At 37.0% G+C, this 15428-nt stretch overlaps 1 protein-coding gene across 2 annotated transcripts in view; it reads right to left on the reverse strand.

The window, feature by feature from the left end:
• The window catches only part of VPS37A (VPS37A subunit of ESCRT-I), a 42249-nt gene that overhangs the window by 25875 nt on the left and 946 nt on the right, over positions 1 to 15428 (reverse strand). For both annotated transcript variants that reach the window (XM_058525090.1, XM_058525089.1), the window contains exons 2-4: positions 3218 to 3292; positions 1195 to 1309; positions 481 to 581 (exon numbers count right to left, since the gene is read on the reverse strand). In XM_058525090.1, coding sequence (XP_058381073.1) covers positions 481 to 581; positions 1195 to 1309; positions 3218 to 3292 — 291 coding nt within the window. The remainder of the gene's footprint in view (positions 1 to 480; positions 582 to 1194; positions 1310 to 3217; positions 3293 to 15428) is intronic.

A 15428-nucleotide genomic window follows, 5' to 3' on the forward strand; every position in this document is an offset into this window, starting at 1 on the left:
TGGAAAATGGAAGTAAGCAAAAAAGCAAAAAGTTATATCATAAGGGAAATGTAATCACAATAAAGTACTTGGCTCAGCAACGGAATTTTTAGCGAGTCAAAGTAATGAAAACACCAAACATGAACTTAAGTAAAACTCATGATATAACTTCACTGAGAGGATGAGGAAAAAGGAAGGTTTGTGAATGATAACTCCTCATCAATCATAATAAGAGGACAATAGATAATATCTAACATGAAAGAATCAAGAGATAGCACTATGTTCATATTATTCAGAAAGATGAAGGTAAATAGAGAAGCAGCTAAAAGAAGAAAACACAGTTGCCTCTGGAGTATGAATGTATCTGTGTGAGGGCGGGGAGGTGGAAAGCAGAGGACTACCTTTTAACATCATTTGCATTTTTAAACTATATTTTGATTACTTTGATAAAAATAAATGAAAATAAATATATACTAACATTTTTGTTATAAATATACTTACTATGGGAACGCTGTTGAAGTAGGAGCTAAAACTGGAGGATTCTTCCAAAACTCATCCAACAGACTCTGAATAATTTTTCCAAGATCTGAGTGCATTGTAAACTGAAAGTAATACAGTAAAACAGGATGATCAAAATCACTTTCAGAAAAAGACTGAAGTCTTATTAGGATAATGTCACTTTAAAACTTAATCTTAAACCCACTTTTGCAAGTCAAGAGTTAAATGAAAAGCAAAGGATATCGTGTCAAATGAACATGTTAGCAATCCACAACCTATAATATTTTCTTATAGAATCAACACCATAAATCATATTAAAGGTCTATTTAATCAATAATGGAGCTGAAATATTTCCACACTTCACTATTTACAATAATTTGAAGTTTCAAAAGTAAATACTGAAAGTACATTTAAGTTACAGTCCTTCACATTAATCAATCATATACATATCCCAAGAACTGTAAGGGATATTTGAATTTTATCCCTCCCTAACAACTGTGGAAGATCACTGTGAATCAAAGTTCTAACATCAACAGGTCCTCACCACTGAAAAACAACCTTCAAATCAGTATTATCTATTACATATAGTGAAAAACCTTTTTAAAAATTACTAATTACAAAATGAGATATTAAATGCATTTTAGATTTATAAAATACTTAGTAGAAAAGTAATACACCTGTTATATTACTCTGAAATAAATTATACCATATACATACATTGTTTACTAATGGAGAGGTAACATATACTCCCTGTTTATCCATTAAGTGATGTCGTATTGGTGGATAAACACTGATCACTGGTTTTTCCTGAGGAAATTGTGGAGGGAGCAATCTGGTAAAGGCAGGACAGATGAAAAGCAAAAACAAAGACAACAAATGTTACATTACATTGTCATAATCCTAAAACAAAGTTAGTTAAAAGCAAATTAAATTTTCATATTTTCATTTGGATTAATTATTCAGTAAAAAGCGCTCTATTACGGTTGTTGAGTTGATTGAAAATATATAAAAGGATATACTTTGGCAACAAGATTATAAAGTAATTTAATACAGTAAAACTTTCTTAATGTGGAATATGGATACCTTGAATTATAGAATACTCTTCATATCATGCCAATTAATTGCTGTCAAACACAATATATCAAGCTATACAAAATCTCAGCTAAAATTTAGATTAGGCGAACCATATTTACTCAGTCTGGCTATTTATTGGACCACAGGTTCTGGCCATATAATTTTCTCGTGGTTTTCTGATTTTTGAAATGCTGCCAAGAATTATTTCACTATCTATTGAATTTTTAAATAGTAAGTGAATAAAACAGAAAGTACTAGGATTGTAACATTGTAGCTGTCATCATGACTTGGTTCTGCAAGGCTCTCTTCTAAATGTCCCAATTAACACATCTTTCCCAACTCTGAGGTCAATCACATGGTTTCAAGTAAAGAACAGAAAAATTCTCAATACAATAAAAAAAGAAAAAATGATCTTAACTTTTGAATGACAACAAATTTAAAATTAGGGAGTGAAATCTTAAAAATGGGATTTCTCTGCATGTAGAAGCCTATTTTCTAATCTTCTCTAAAACTCAGATGAATATGTCACTTTAAATTGCCTCTCTGTTCCCCTGTTGGCTCAGAAAACTACTTGTTGGTAGCACTGTCAGGAAGAAAACTGGGTCCTTGTTGGCTTCTCCTACTTAGCTCTACCAAGGGCATCTGAAGACAGATAAAACTACTTCATTTATAGAGTTGAAGATGTTAAAATAGTTTGGTAAAAAAGGCAATGAATGGCCTTTGGAATCCAATCAATCTGGGTTTGTACCCTGACTACACTATTCACTGCCTGTGTGTCTGTAATTTGCCCCAATTTACAGAGCTGCTGTAAGGATTCAAAAAGCTCCTATATATCAAGATAACATAGCATAATGCTTGACACTGTTATATATTCATGCTTTAATTCACTCATTCACATAGGATTTAATAAGGCCTTCTTAGTGTAGACACTATGCTAGGCAATGGAGATATGAAGACGAATAAGCCATGGTTCCTATCTTCAAGTTAGGTGCCTTATAACCTCACCCAAACACTCGCTCTAGCAGCAGCCACCCAATGCAGTCTGAGATAATAACTGAATTCTTTCATACTAAAGACTAACAATTGCACTTAGGGTTAAATGGGTACTTCAGTAATCACTTTGTCCAACCTTCCCTCTTTATAACTTAATAAACTCATGATGATATTTTTAACTTTTAATTTTTTTCCTTAAAAAATAATCAACAGATCAAATTCAGCCTTGAACGTTCTGGTTGATATATCTGTCGCTGAAAATTAGAATATTTTAATTTGTTTCTGATGTAAAGGTGAATATATCTCTAATGGTTTTCCAAACATGATACCTTTGATTCATTATCATTCTTACTCTTGCAGCCTATCACCAGCTAAGACTTCAGTGCAAATCAATAAAAACGATTATGGTACTAAGGATTATTATATCTTTCTATTGCATTTCCTCTTTTATAGTTTCTTTCTTACCATTTCCTCTTTTGTAGTTTCTTTCTTACAGCAATATACATTACAATGATGTCTTTAAAATTTTTTTATTTCATGAAATTGTGTAACTTTGATAAATTGTAGTTACTAAAAAGGAAATATCTCAAATAAGTTCACTTTAAAACTAAGAAATGAGGTAATAAGATTTTTTTAAGTCCTATTATGTGAAAAAACAGGATATAATACTCACATATTAATGTTAATGGTCAGGTTGTTTATGGTGAATGGCAACCTGTATTCCACATCTTTCTGTATTTCCGCTATACTGCAGAAGAAAATTGAGAAAAAAATTTACCTGAAGTTATAAAACCATTAATGTTAAAAACAGATGTTAAATGTTTTTAGAGCCTACTAAAACTACTTTTAATCACAGAATCTAGACAGCCAATATAACTTTTATCTTGAGGGAAAAATGATCATCAAAAGGTTTCTCAAATAAGCAGGTAATAACACTCCAAGAGATACAAGCGTGTGTGTGTGTGGCGGGGATAGATGTTGAGGCGAAGGGGCAAAGAAAAACTCTTGTATTAATGCTAGATTGATTCATTATCACTTTATCTAATTCATCATTAGTGGAAGCAGTTGTGAGCCCTCGGGTTAATACAGGTCAGCAAGACATCTAGGTTCTGATTATAACTCTGCCACTACCCAGCTGTACAGATAGCTGTGAAGTCTGGGTCTTAAGAGCTGAAACTTAGAAGTCTGGATGAGATGTCTCCTATAGCTTATGACAGACGCTGCTGGCTGCTTTCCAAAAACACATACTCCTTTTCTTCCTAAGTAGGAGAAGCCCAATTTTATTCTGAGTAACAATGTTCTAGCCTTTCTTGCAGCTAGTTGTTGCTCTAGACTTAAGTTCTAGCCAGTAAGATATAGGGGAGTTGTGGGTTAGAATTTCTAGGATAGCATCTTAAAGGAGAACATTTGCCCTTGAGTCTATCTGCCTTTCCTGCCGGGACCTCCTGGCTGGACTTCTAACAGCCATATTAGACCCTGAGCATGGAAGCCATGCCCTGGGGAGAGCAAAGCAGCAAGAAAGAAACAGCTTGGGTCCTTGACAACTACAAAATGGTCAAAATGAATTCCTTTTACATGAGAGAAAAAGAAACTTTTTACCTTTTTTAAATCACTATTTTGGGAGTCTCTGTTACTAGCAGCTGAATATACTTACCAACTAAGTCCCTTATACTTTAACATTCTACACTCAGGATTTTATTGTTAATTGCAGGCACACATTCTTACAATTATAATCTACCAACTAAATCTTTTGGAGGCTCACTTGGAATTCTAACTAACACTCATAATACTTCCAAAGAGAAAAATGTTAAGTAGCATTGAATTAAGGTTGAGAGGAAGCTTAATATTCAAATGGATATGAAACTTTTTCTAGTAGGAATACTTTGAAAGATCTAGCATTTTCATAATGATTTACTTTTTGTTCTTTTAGTTGCTTCAACTAATAGCTTTAGAACACCTCTGAGGCCGGCCACGTGGCGTAGCGGTTAAATGCGCGCCCTCTGCTGCAGTGGCCTGGGGTTCGGATCCCAGGCCTGCACCGACGCACCGCTTGTCAGGCCACGTTGTGGCGGCGTCCCATATAAAGTGGAGGAAGATGGGCACGGATGTTAGCCCAGGGCCAGTCTTCCTCAGCAAAAAGAGGAGGATTGTCAGATGTTAGCTCAGGGCTGATCTTCCTCAGACACAAAAAAAGAAGATATTCAAAATTAGGACTTACACATTTTTATGAAAGTTTCTCTTTGGGGAGCAGGTTTAGACTAGGATACTGACAGCCTTCTCAGTTGTATGAACACCATATAATCAATAAAACAGCTCAAGTTTTTTATTCCTCTATGGTATCTTAGGACCTTAAGGTGTCATTGCTTCAAGGGAATACTGGTCACAAAAGCATCTACCAGTTCAAGCAGATCATCTTAGTGATTAAGAGCATGACCTCTTAAGTGAGGTTCTCTGGGTTCAAATCCTCCCTCTACTATTTACTTGTGTGATCATGGGCAAGATATTTAACCTGTCTAAGCCTTTCCTCTCAAATGGGAAATGGAGATGTTAAAAGTATCTAACTACCTAAAAGAGATGTTAGATTAAATGAGATAATGCATGTAAAGCCCTCCACATAATACCATAAGAATTGCTCAAGATATGTTAACCGATTATTAAATAAGCATTTAGAACATGCATCCAAGTTGGAGCCTATCTAATTTTGTAGTATTAAAGTTTTAACTCAGTTTTTCAGACACTGTATTTTTTATAGAAAATGTTTATGGAAAATAAAGTGAATTTGATTAAAATAATTTTTACTTAAATCATTGGCGAGAAGTGTTCAATTCATTGTCCCCACAATTATATTCTTGACATTTGTTTTTTTTTTTTTTGTGAGGAAGATCAGCCCTGAGCTAACATCCATGCCAATCTTCCCCTATTTTGCTGAGGAAGACCGGCCCTGAGCTAACATCTATTGCCAATCCTCCTCCTTTTTTTTTCCCTTTCTCTCCCCAAAGCCCCAGTGGATAGTTGCATGTCATAGTTACATATGCCTCTAGCTGCTGTATGTGGGACGCCGCCTCAGCGTGGCCAGACAAGCAGTGCGTCGGTGCGCGCCCGGGATCTGAACCCGGGCCGCCAGTCGCGGAGCACGCACACTTCACCGCTAAGCCACGGGGCCGGCCCCATTAATTAAAGTTTTTGACAAATTTCCTTCACAAATGAGGTATCAAAGATAAATGAAGGTAATACTTGTAATATTAATGAGAGCTGAACCATCATTAACAAATTCCAAAACAACAAGTTAATCACGGCAGTTGGTGGGGCTCAGGACACACTACCCCAAATATGGCACCTGGGCTGCTTTAAGGTGAAGGAGTTGGACAAAACAGCACAAACAGGAAGGTTACTCCGAGCTCCCCCCCGCCTCGCCCTTCTTCCCTGAAACAGGTCATAAAACCCTCACGTGAGACGTGCTCTCCCTACACCAAGAGCAAAGGGACATCTTTATCTCCGAAGACAAGGGACACCAAGAAGAATCCTAACAAACAGGCCTTGCTAAGTTCCCCACTTCTCTACTACAATTATCTCCTACTCCTTAACCCATCATACTCCTCCACGACTGTCCACTCTCCATCTAACCTAGCATAACATACTCAGGGCGAACTGTTTCTTTGGGTCTTCATTTCCTCAGGAAGCTCCTGTGTCATGTAAAACTTATATTAAATAAATGTGTATACTTTTCTCCCGTTAATCTTTATCAGTTTAATTTTCAGACCCAGCCAGAGACCTTAAGAGGGTGGAGAAAAACTTTTCTTTCCCTACACTAGCTACATTAGACAAAATGGCAGATACTTATTTTACTTAACTAAAATAAGAATCATTCCTTGAATATTCACCCCAAATGCGATTTTGAACTTTTTGCTATTTTAAATGATGTTTAAAAAACTTATTCTAAAAGTAATTCATTCTCACTGAAAAAAAAGAATACGCAAAAAGAATATAAAAATCACTCAGGATCTCATTTCCCCAAGATAACCACTGCTAACATATTGGTGTATAACCTTTTAATCTTTCCACATTCACAGGCTTATTTAAAATGAAAATACAATTATACTGTATATACAATTTTGTAACTTGTTCTTTTCCCACTCAATAAGTTATTGTGATTATCTTTCTAAATCAGTAAATGTTATTTTACAATATCTTTTTTTTAATACTGCATAATGTTCTAGCATATTGTTTAACATATTCTCTATTAGATATTTAGAGTGTTCCCAATTTTTACTATGGTAAATATTCTTACAGCCATATCTTTATGCTGACAGGTGGTACTACTTTGAATGTAAACACACACACACCTATTTTAAAGTAATACTGTAATCCACCAGGAGAGAAAATTTAAATAACTTTCCATTAATAATTTTATTTTCTAGTTTCTCTGAGTGAAATGAATTACTATGGCTTTACCTCCCTGGTTCTGAATCTGCTTGGGACTAAAGACAGCTGAAACAACAGATAACTTTGTTAGTCAGAATGTGTGATTAATTGGCATCCTCATTTCTTTGATAGTCCCTCAGACTATAAACAAATAGACCTTGAAATGCAATAGACACACAAGTTACAGTTAAAAGATTCCTTTTGTAGAACAAACAATCATTTATCTCCTACTTCATATCTTGTGTAAACCTGGATTTCACAAGACTTGGTTCAACTAAACAGCTACCATATATCCAGCAGCTTGCTGGAAAGGAAAGGAAATAGAGATGAATATAGGGTGGTCTTTGCTCTGAAGGGGCACACAGCATGAAGAGAAAGTCAACTGACTACAAAAGAGCAATTCAAGATACTGACATCATGCCTTTCCCACAGTGTAGGGTAATTCAAGGAATGTTTATAGGTGAACCTTGCAAGTAAAGGATTCAGATGCCTAGATAAAGATGGTAGATGGAGAACAGATAACTTCCCTTTCCCAACTAAATCTCCAGGAAATATCAAAACAGACTTTTAAAAAGCATATCTATAACAGTGCTGGAAAGCAGATAGTACCATAAGCTGACGAAATTTTGAGGAATCCCTGAAAGATTAAAAAAATGGGATTAGATTTAAGGAAAAGGGTGAAAATACGGAAAAAGGAAAGAAAAAGAAAGTAAATACAGGAACTAACAACCACCCAAAACATAAGACCAGTGCAAACTAGGAGCAGTCTGAAGGTCCTCCAAGCCCTTGAACCAAAACAATGCAAATCCAATCAGGAGGGCTGGGCAGGAGCATTTCTCAGAGTAGTGAATGGGGAGACACGTGGAACAGTAGGTAGGCTAGAGCACTCTGCTCTCTTCAGCAGACAGCAGTAATACCTGCACCCAGAATAACACAGTGAGGTAGCCTCTAAGGCAGTAGTGCCTTAGGAAGCTAATGGCCCCCAGGAAGCCTCCATTTCCAGATGACAACTACTATCTTGCTCCAAACTGGAGCAAGTCATTCCTTTTCATTCATCACCTGAGGCGGGCTATGATAAACAGTTAAATATCCACAAACAAGTCAACAAGGAATCTCAATACAGAAATGAGTATGTCAAAAAGGTGTGAATAAAACAAAATAATGCAAGGTATGCACCAAACTCAGCAAGCCCAAAACACAAAACTCAAGGAAACAGAGTTAACTGAGCAAAGAGAAGATTATACATTTTTTTAATTAATATCCTCAGAGGAACAAAAGAAAACAGCACTTGCATTCACACACACACACACACACACTCACACACACTGGTTGATATGAAAATGAAAAATTAAGAAATCTGAAACAAACAGCTCAAAAATATGGTTCAGTACTCTGTTTGGAAAATGCTTCATACTATATCCTTCTCTTGGAGAATACTGATGCACTTTAGCATATTAAATGCTTTGAGAAATTCTAAAGTGCCTGACTTTGTTTTCTACATCTGTTCAACATGGACCACTTATTTTACAGTATTTTTTGAATAGTGTTCTGTAGAACACATAGGATAATGACTGAGATGTGCAAGAGCTACAGGAATACTGAAGAAAGCACTCAACCTAAACACGGGTAGGGGTGGAGGGGTCTTCCAGGAAAAAAATAATATCTGAGCTACATTTAAAAGTCAAGTAAGTGTTAACACCTAGGAAAGAGAATCAGGGAAATGAAGTGGACATTCTAGACAGAGGAAAGACCATTAGACAAGCTTCAGATATGAAATAACACCAAGTCTCTAAAAGTCTCCATATCCTTTGTCATTAAAGAAACTTTACATCTTCTCTGTCTGTTGACAGCTTTCCATCATTCACATCATCATCTTCTGTGACAACCAGGCATTAAGCTAACGAGGCTGGACTTTTCTGGGCAAGAGTCAGGAAAATACTAAAAGGAATAACATGGTCAAATTTGAATTTCAGAAAGATGACTGCGGCCACGTGGAAGAAAAATTAAGGGAATAAGATTGGAGGCAGAGAGAATAGTTAGAACCCAGTAGTAGCAGGGATGGAAGACTGAGGAAAAACAGAATGACCAGGGTTTTGGCTTAGATAAGTAGACAGCAGAGACAGCCTGGAAGGAGTTCAGGGGTAGGAGGGGAGGGGTAGATGTGCCTGGATTTAACTAGCAATGGAGAAGTGACCGCCTGTGTGGTAACTTTTTATTTTTGAAAAGCAGGTATGGTCTGATACTACTAATGGGAAAATTAACTAGAGATAGCACTTGAGCTGTTACAATGTAGAAAAATTTTTCTTAAATGCTAACATGCTTTATTGTGTCGTATACTCTGCAATCATAACATTTAATCACTGGTTATAAATAGACTACATGATTTATTTATTTATTTTTTCATTTTTTTATTTTTCTTTCCCCCAAAGCCCCAGTAGATAGTTGTATGTCATAGTTGCACATCTTTCTAGTTGCTGTATGTGGGACTCGGCCTCAGCATGGCCGGAGAAGCGCTGTGTCGGTGCGCGCCCGGGATCCGAACCCCAGCCACTAGCCGCGGAGTGCACGCACTTAACCGCTAAGCCACAGGGCCGGCCCTAGACTACATGATTTAATGTATCAAATTAAAATTCACTTAATTATAGGATTGTTTGATTTCTATAATTTTAAACTTCACTATAAGAGCTCAATGACCATTTACAGAGTCAAAATGTTGACATTTTGTAGATTTCTGTAGCTTCAAAAGGCTAAGGCATAGCAGATTCTTATAGAATTTTTTATTGCAACAAGTTAAGGTGATTTCCTTCCACAAGGAAGTTTTAATCTCAAATACCTATAAGAGTTAGATAATGTACATGAATGAAGGCAGTTGCCTGTGGTACGATGGGGAGTAACTGCAAACAGGTAAACTGGAGAAGGGGCAGCCCAGAAAAGGGAACAGCTACTGTTCAGCTCAAAGCACATGTTGCTGTGTGGCAACTGCTGCCAGATCTTTCTATTTTAAAAGACAAGTTGGAGGGGGCAAGTGCTATATGGGAAATCTCTGTACTTGCTGCTCAATTTGCTATGAATCTAAAACTGCTCAAAATAATAAAGACTATTATAAAAAATGTTGGAATTTGGATAATTTAATGAAAAAAATCTCAAATTATAAATGTTGGCAATGGATCTATTTTTTAAAAATATAACACTGGACAGGTTAAAACACATACATATATCCTCTCATAACAAATTTGTTATGTTATTAAGTTTGTGTGTGAGTCCTTATGAGCTGACAGTGAAATCTATAGAAAGAAAGGTATGCAATTTAGGCTTGGGGAGAAAATTTTATAACTGTAAGCAAGGAGTTAAACTTAACAGCTATAGAGTAGGAAACTATACAATAGCACTCTCTCCAAGGAAGGTATAAGGGTAAAGGTTTTTGGGCAATCAGAAAGAACAACAGCATCCAGGGACAGGCAGCAAAAGAAAATTCCAAAACAATTTTTAAAGACTATGGAGATTGGCACTATTATTTTTAAGATATAAAAATAAAATAACTACCATTTACAGAGTACCTACTGTGTGCTAGATAATATTCTAATTTCTTTACATGTGTTATGTCCAAAAATCCTTCAAAATAGGTACATTTCATTTGTGAAGAAACTAACTCTCTGGAATGGACTTGCTTTCTGAACGGAAAGTCAGCGGTCCTGCCAGAGACAAATGAGCTGTAGGTGGGCTGTGCGGGATTCACAGACAATCAGCTGGCTAGAAGCATGGAGGCTCAGAGGCAAAGGCTCCAAGCACACTGATTCTAGGCAGTGGGAAGTAGTAATATAACGTGTCATATGCTTACTATGTGCCAGATACTCTAAGAAATGTTTATACATATTACTGAAATATCAACAATCCTGCACGATAGAAATCACAATTCCTGATTTTACAGATGGGAACTGGAGGCTCAGAGAAGCTGAGTAACTTGCCAAGAGGTCATATTGCTAGCACGTGTCAGAGCCAGAATCGGAATCCAGGACAGTCTGATTACAAAGCTTCCATTCACCTAAGTCATGCTGCTTTTCCCAGTGTCAATAACTTTTGCTTGCTTCCATTTATGTTGCTCAAATACATTTGTCTTTTATCTCTAAGAGAGTGCTTACACTGAGGAACCAACACGCTTTCACAGTTGGGCAGGGCAGTGAGGCAGTCAATCCTCTCACTTCAGTGGTCCTAAAGCCTATTAAGGTTACATGAACATTCAAGGTTGCACTGCCAGTTAATGACACATCAGTATCTCCTGATTTCTGGTTCAAGACTTCTTTCATTAAGACTATTAGTAGTACCAGCATAAAAAAGAAAAAAGCAATTCTGATAAACATAACTCCCAAATTAGATTTTCTTACTGAATACAAAATACAAATGGCACCAGAATTACCAAGTAATTATTATCATTATTATTATTATTCCTTTTTAACATTGGTAGTAGGGTCCTTCTTTCCTTCCTTCCTTCCTCCCTCTCTCCCTCCCTTTCTTTCTTTATTTTTATTTTTTTTCCGTGAGGAAGATCAGCCCTGAGCTAACATCCATGGTAATCCTCCTCTTTTTGCTGAGGGAGACCGGCTCTGAGCTAACATCTATTGCCAATCCTCCTCCTTTTTTTTTTTTTTTTTTTTTTTTTTGTGAGGAGATCAGCCCTGAGCTAACATCCGCCAATTCTCCTCTTTTTTTGCTGAGGAAGACGGCCCTGGGCTAACATCTGTGCCTATCTTCCTCCACTTTATATGGGACGCCGCCACAGCATGGCTTACCAAGCAGTGTGTCGGTGCGCGCCCGGGATCCGAACCAGCGAACCCCGGGCCGCCGCAGCGGAGCGCGCGCACTTAACCGCTTGCGCCACCGGGCCGGCCCCCTCCTCCTTTTTTTTAATTCCCCAAAGCCCCAGTAGACAGTTGTATGTCATAGTTGCACATCCTTCTAGTTGCTGTATGTGGGACGCAGCCTCAGCATGGCTGGAGAAGTGGTGCGTCAGTGCGCGCCCGGGATCCGAACCCGGGCGGCCAGTAGCGGAGCGCACGCACTTAACCGCTAAGCCACAGGGCCGGCCCCTCAAGTAATTATTATTAAAATGAATGCAGAAGTCCTTTACTTGAGAGAGCTGATCTCTCTAAATAAAAGGCAATAAAGAAGGATTACTATTTGTATAACTTGGAATTTATGTAGTTAATTACGGATAATAATTACCATTTACAACATAGCTCCAGGTTGTTTTAGAGCTAAGGAAATAAACAGTAGATATTGTGAGAGAAGAGAAACCAGGATAGTTAGGATGATAACTGTAAAGACCATCACTTTAATATCTTTGATTGCAGGTACAATGCAGAGAAATACTTAACAGCTTCACTTCTGAAGAATCTTTAAATATTGGGATTAGTGAGTATCACTTGGGATATTTTCAACTGCACGTAATTGAAAAACCAGGCTGAAAGTGGCTTAAACAGTGAGGGGTTATTAATCTTATACAGCAAGAAGTCCAGAGGCAGGAAGGTCCCAGAGCTGGTTAATTCAGCACTGTAGTATTATCACAGACATTCCCTCTTTCTGCTCTACCACAGCCAGTAGTCAGCCTGTCTTCCTTCATGATCCAAGCAGTTCCAGATGTCCCATGTAACACAACCATATCCAAAATGTAACACGTAACACAACAATATCCAAAATGTAAGAGAGGCATTTCCTTTGAGATATCTCTTTCTATTACTGAGAATATGTTTTCAGCAGCTCCCCAGCAGACTTCTCCTCCAACTCCCATTGATCAAGATTAGGTCAAGAGTCCTGCTTCCACAGTAACTAGCAGGAGAAATTAGCCCATCAACACTGGCGTAAACAATCATTATTCACCTACGGAGGCTGAAAGAGCACAGCCTCCATTAAGTATGTGGCTCTACAGACCGGTAACCCAGATAAAAACGGGTGCTCTTTCAAGAAGTCAGAGGAAATGGATTTGGGTGGGAAACCAACAGTGTCCATTAGAGTGAGCTTCTTTAGGAAGTAGAAGAAACAACAGAATTAGTTCTACTCCTGCCCACAAAGGCAGGAATTTTAGTGGTAAACTGAAGACTGTGATGACTGTTATTCAGAGGTGGAATATATTACTTGAGCATAGTCTACATAACTTTCAGTTTCCATTTTCATAGCAGAGAAACGTGTTATCATGCTTTGGTTAAACACTTTTTTTTCATCTATGACAGTTTCCCATTTGCCCTGCCTTACCAGTAAGACACAGATGAGGAAATAGACACAAAATTCAGCTAACTTTTAGGAGAGGCCTGAGGAAGGTCAGAAGGTAAGAATTTCTTAATGTAACTAAAAAAGGAGTTTACAATCATTAGAGAAAGAAAATTAAACAGACTCTTTCCTGAAATGGAATTTTTTGAATTATAAGGAGTTAAAGAGTTGGAAGGTAGATCAGAAAATGGGGTGAGGAAAGGTTATTGAGGAGGGCAGAAGAAAAGAAGTCAGATTTTTTCACTGCCAGGAAAGAGCTGTTGACCTAGGAGAAGGGATAGAGTATAAAACACGAAGGAGCTGGGCAGCATGCAATTAAGATATTGATACTCATAATTTAGGAAGTTTTTGTATTATTCATTAAAATACCATTGAAACATTCTTTCAACTTTTGCAGAGCACACCTTCAGAATAACCAATCGCAGTGTCTTTCTGCACAAAAATCTTTAAGTATAAAGTGTACTACTGAATTTGGCTATTCAAGCAACATATTATCAGATACTGCAGACAGATCATTTTTACAAGCTAGCTTTATAGTGTATGGATGACATTTTTTCTGGGATCATACCATTCCTTGAAAACTGGAAGCACATGACCTACTTAATTGTCTCCATAATTATCCAAGTATAGTTTATAAATGTGAAATATTTCAATTAAGTAAAACTTCAAGTATTTTTATAAAAGATCTTAACAGAATCAAAAACTTAAAGTAGATGTTCATAACACTACAAAATATGTAGATAATGTCACATATCCAATGATATGCCCATAATTTCTGGCTCAAAAAATAACAAATAAAATGGCCCTTTCTGTATTTAATTCAGGGTATTTACTGATTCTCTTAAGCCAATTCAGGAACTCCTTAGATTAGCAATTTCTGCTTTAGAATCTCACCTTATTTGGGAGGCCAAAAAAATAAATAATAAATTTCTGATCAATTACTTCCCTTATTTACCAGCCTTAGCAGCAAGGGACTTGGGAGTATTTCAAAAATTCAACTCCTTGGGGCCGGCCCGGTGGTGCAAGCTGCTAAGTGCGCGCTCCACTGCGGCGGCCCGGGGTTCGCAGGTTCGGACCCTGGCGCGCACGGACGCACCACTTGTCAAGCCATGTTGTGTCAGCGTCCCATATGAAGTGGAGGAAGATGAGCACGGATGTTAGCCCAAGGCCAGTCTTCCTCAGCAAAAAAAGAGGAGGATTGGCAGGTGTTAGCACAGGGCTGATCTCCTCACACACACACACACACAAAAAATTCAACTCCAACCTCAAAGAATAAAAATTTGCCAGCATTGAGAGTATTTAACAGAATATACTAAAGTCTTAAAAACAATTAATGCCAAAGGTACGGTTCTAAAAAGTATTTTGGTAATAGCAGTACTAGTACAGCATATAAATAGTTTTCCGAAGTGACATTTTTGTTATGTTTGTTCAAAATGAGTCACCTTACTTTATTAGCATATCTTGTAAAAGTAGCTCTTACAGGTTAGTAAAGAACACAACATAGAATAAGATTCACGTGTAAGAACTCTGTGAACTTAATTTTCCAAAAAGAAAGCCACCATTAAATCAAATAGCATGCCAATCTTTCCTGTTAATACCACAAATTGCCACCTTTTGAAAGTTCTGAACAAGCAGAACAATTCAGACAAAGAATCAAAAAACATCTTAAGTTCAATTAGCAATAGGCCTTATTTTAGCCAAACTGATTTTGCAGTGAATTTTTCTTTTAACAATATAGTATCTAATTTAAAACTATTCTACACTATAACTTGCTTGGGAAAAATTATTACTGTAACAGATAAAACGGCCTCTAATAGTTCTGTCAACAGGAATTATTCAATTTTATTCTCAGAATATATATTTTTTAAATGTATGAAAAATCTGTTTTTAAAAGGGTTAGGGTTGAATGATGTTGACATCTCTACATTAAAATACATGCTGTGACAGTTAAGTACTAAATATACTTGCATAATTCATATAATATAAAGAAGCAGTTCTAGTTTTTGAAAACCATTAGAGGCCACAGACATTTGCAAGACAAAAGTCTGCAGCAAACCAGTTTACAGGAAAAACAGATGAAATAATTTAAATTGCAAAATATTTCTCATCTGACCATGCTGAAAACGAAAAACTCATAAGAAGACAACAGAACAATCAAGATGAATATAAGGCATGAATATAAGGTTTCCTGAGTGTGGAAA

This window comes from Diceros bicornis, chromosome 29, assembly GCF_020826845.1.
Source record: "Diceros bicornis minor isolate mBicDic1 chromosome 29, mDicBic1.mat.cur, whole genome shotgun sequence".
Taxonomy (NCBI): Eukaryota; Metazoa; Chordata; class Mammalia; order Perissodactyla; family Rhinocerotidae; genus Diceros; species Diceros bicornis.